This window comes from Limulus polyphemus, unplaced genomic scaffold (assembly GCF_000517525.1).
Source record: "Limulus polyphemus unplaced genomic scaffold, Limulus_polyphemus-2.1.2 Scaffold2875, whole genome shotgun sequence".
In the NCBI taxonomy this organism is placed as follows: Eukaryota; Metazoa; Arthropoda; class Merostomata; order Xiphosura; family Limulidae; genus Limulus; species Limulus polyphemus.
In genome coordinates, this window is record NW_013668485.1 from 15,072 (window position 1) to 17,277 (window position 2,206).

Below are 2,206 nucleotides of genomic sequence, written 5' to 3' on the forward strand. Positions count from 1 at the left end.
GGCTGAAAGGGCGAGCATGTTTGGTGTGACTGGGATTCGAACCCGCGACCCTCGGATTGTGAGTCGAGCGCCCTAACCACCTGGCCATGCCGGGCCCTGAATGTGTCAACAGAATACATAACTTACAGTTCAACACCGAAAATAAAACCCCTAATTCTGCTCATATGAAAAATACAATTGTATCAAGTATAAAATGAGCTTAAACACTTGAATGGAGAATAAACTGGCATAATGAAGTTATAACATTTATTTTGGCAAGTAAAGTCGGATGTGGTTTTATTATATTAGATATTTATCATGTAACAAAATTGGCATTGGTTCTTATAATGCAACAGAATACTAATTTACAGGCATCTAGAAGATTTTAGCAGATTGCGACTTATTAGCACAGGACTTATTCAGGTCCTCAAACAATCTGTATAATCTGGGGGATCAACAGGGTGGCCACCATCTCAAGGGCTCAAAATGGTAGTTTTTGTGAGACATTAACACACATATACGCAAATTGTAGAGCCCCAATTTAATTATTTTTTTGGAGGGGGCAAGCAAAGTAGGTCTTATTCCCCCCCCCCTCACTCAAAAAGCCTTTTTTGTGAAATGACTCTGTTTATAGCAGGTGGGTGTAGTCCGTTAAAACCTTCCATATGAAATAGTCTTCCACTGGAACATTGCAGAGAGCTGTGAAATAGAACCTAGTTACGGTTTAGGACTTTGAATAAAAAAGGCTTATAACTGACCTGCCAACTGATATCTGAATTTTTGTAGTAAACAAAATTATCCTGGATCCATTTATAGATGTTTGAAAGGGTCATCTTATTTCCGTGAGCTTTCATTGCCATACAGATAAGAGTGGCGTAGGAAAACGGTGGCTTGGTTGTGGCGTCCTTCTTAAAGTCTGGTTCATCAGCTGATTGGTCACTTTCCCAGCTGGACTCACTTTTTAAAAGTTTATGATCACTGGACGGAAGTGGACTTGCGGGTGGTGTGGATGGAGTCGGAGCACCCAATCTTGTCATGATGTTTAAGTTCTGAAGCCAATTTAGACTAGTTAGCCCATCGTCTACATAAGGGGAGGGGTTGTAACTCGTTCCTGAAGTATCATTTGGATTTTTAGCTTCCCAATTTTCCCGGAACATCAGCGCCACTTGGTCTTTGGACAAAGAAGTCGACGTCATAGGATCCCTCTGGTGAGTCATTGTAAGTTTAGTCTTAACCCTATGGAAAGAAAATTGTTAAGATAATTCCACAGAAAGTGTATTTCAACACAAAACAATATAAATAATTAGATTTTTTTTACACTTGTATTTAGTACTCAAAATCAATGCTTTACATCAAACTGAAAAATGTATACTGGAGAATACACAAATGTCAATTTTACGTATATTTCATATACTTAGCGCATAACTCACACTTACTGATGCATGATGTTAAAGTAATGTTGGGTCATTATTGAGAAATTTGTTATGATAATTTGTTTTTGTGAACTTAGAACTGTCGGTAACCCTAACAATCACTATATTTTGGACAATTTTTAGGCCTAGCTCAATCGAAACAAATTATCATACAGCGAAAGTGTCGCCTGTGTTGAAAACTTTTCACATAAACCTCAGTTAACAAAAATTGGCTGAACACCACTTGCAACCTCGTAATGGGAAGTTCAGAAAGATAGCAATAAGAGTTTTAGTGTTGCGAGTATAAATAAAAAGACCAGAAAAAAGAAATAAAAAAACTCTTGGTAGTTGATAGAGACGCTGAGCTCTGTAAAAGTTACGTCATATCTATAGCAGAAACAGTGGAGAGCCCACCTTATAGATCAACAGTAAATTACCAATAACTACCATAGTTTTGAAAATGAAAGAAAATGAACAATTTTCACTTGGTATTCTTAGTTTTTATAAGTATCAATGGACAATTCTCTCTATTTTATACGAATAATCATGCAGTCAGAAACAGTATCAAAATCGATGTGCATTAATAAAAAGAAATTAAATAATTTAAAACAATTTTGTTCGAAATAGAATTAATTTTTAAACAATATTTTTCAAGATGGAAATTTTTTTCGAAATGGAAATAATTTAAAACAATTTTGTTCGAAATAGAATTAATTTTTAAACAATATTTTTCAAGATGGAAATTTTTTTCGAAATGGAAATAATTTAAAACAATTTTGTTCGAAATAGAATTAATTTTTAAACAATATTTTTCA

At 34.8% G+C, this 2,206-nt stretch overlaps 1 protein-coding gene across 1 annotated transcript in view; it reads right to left on the reverse strand.

Moving 5' to 3' along the window:
• LOC106468104 (forkhead box protein J1-B-like) overlaps window positions 1-1,196 on the reverse strand; it is a 4,797-nt gene extending 3,601 nt beyond the window's left edge. The window contains exon 1 of the mRNA XM_013928517.1: window positions 738-1,196. Coding sequence (XP_013783971.1) covers window positions 738-1,196 — 459 coding nt within the window. The remainder of the gene's footprint in view (window positions 1-737) is intronic.
• Between the last annotated feature and the right edge of the window lie 1,010 nt (window positions 1,197-2,206).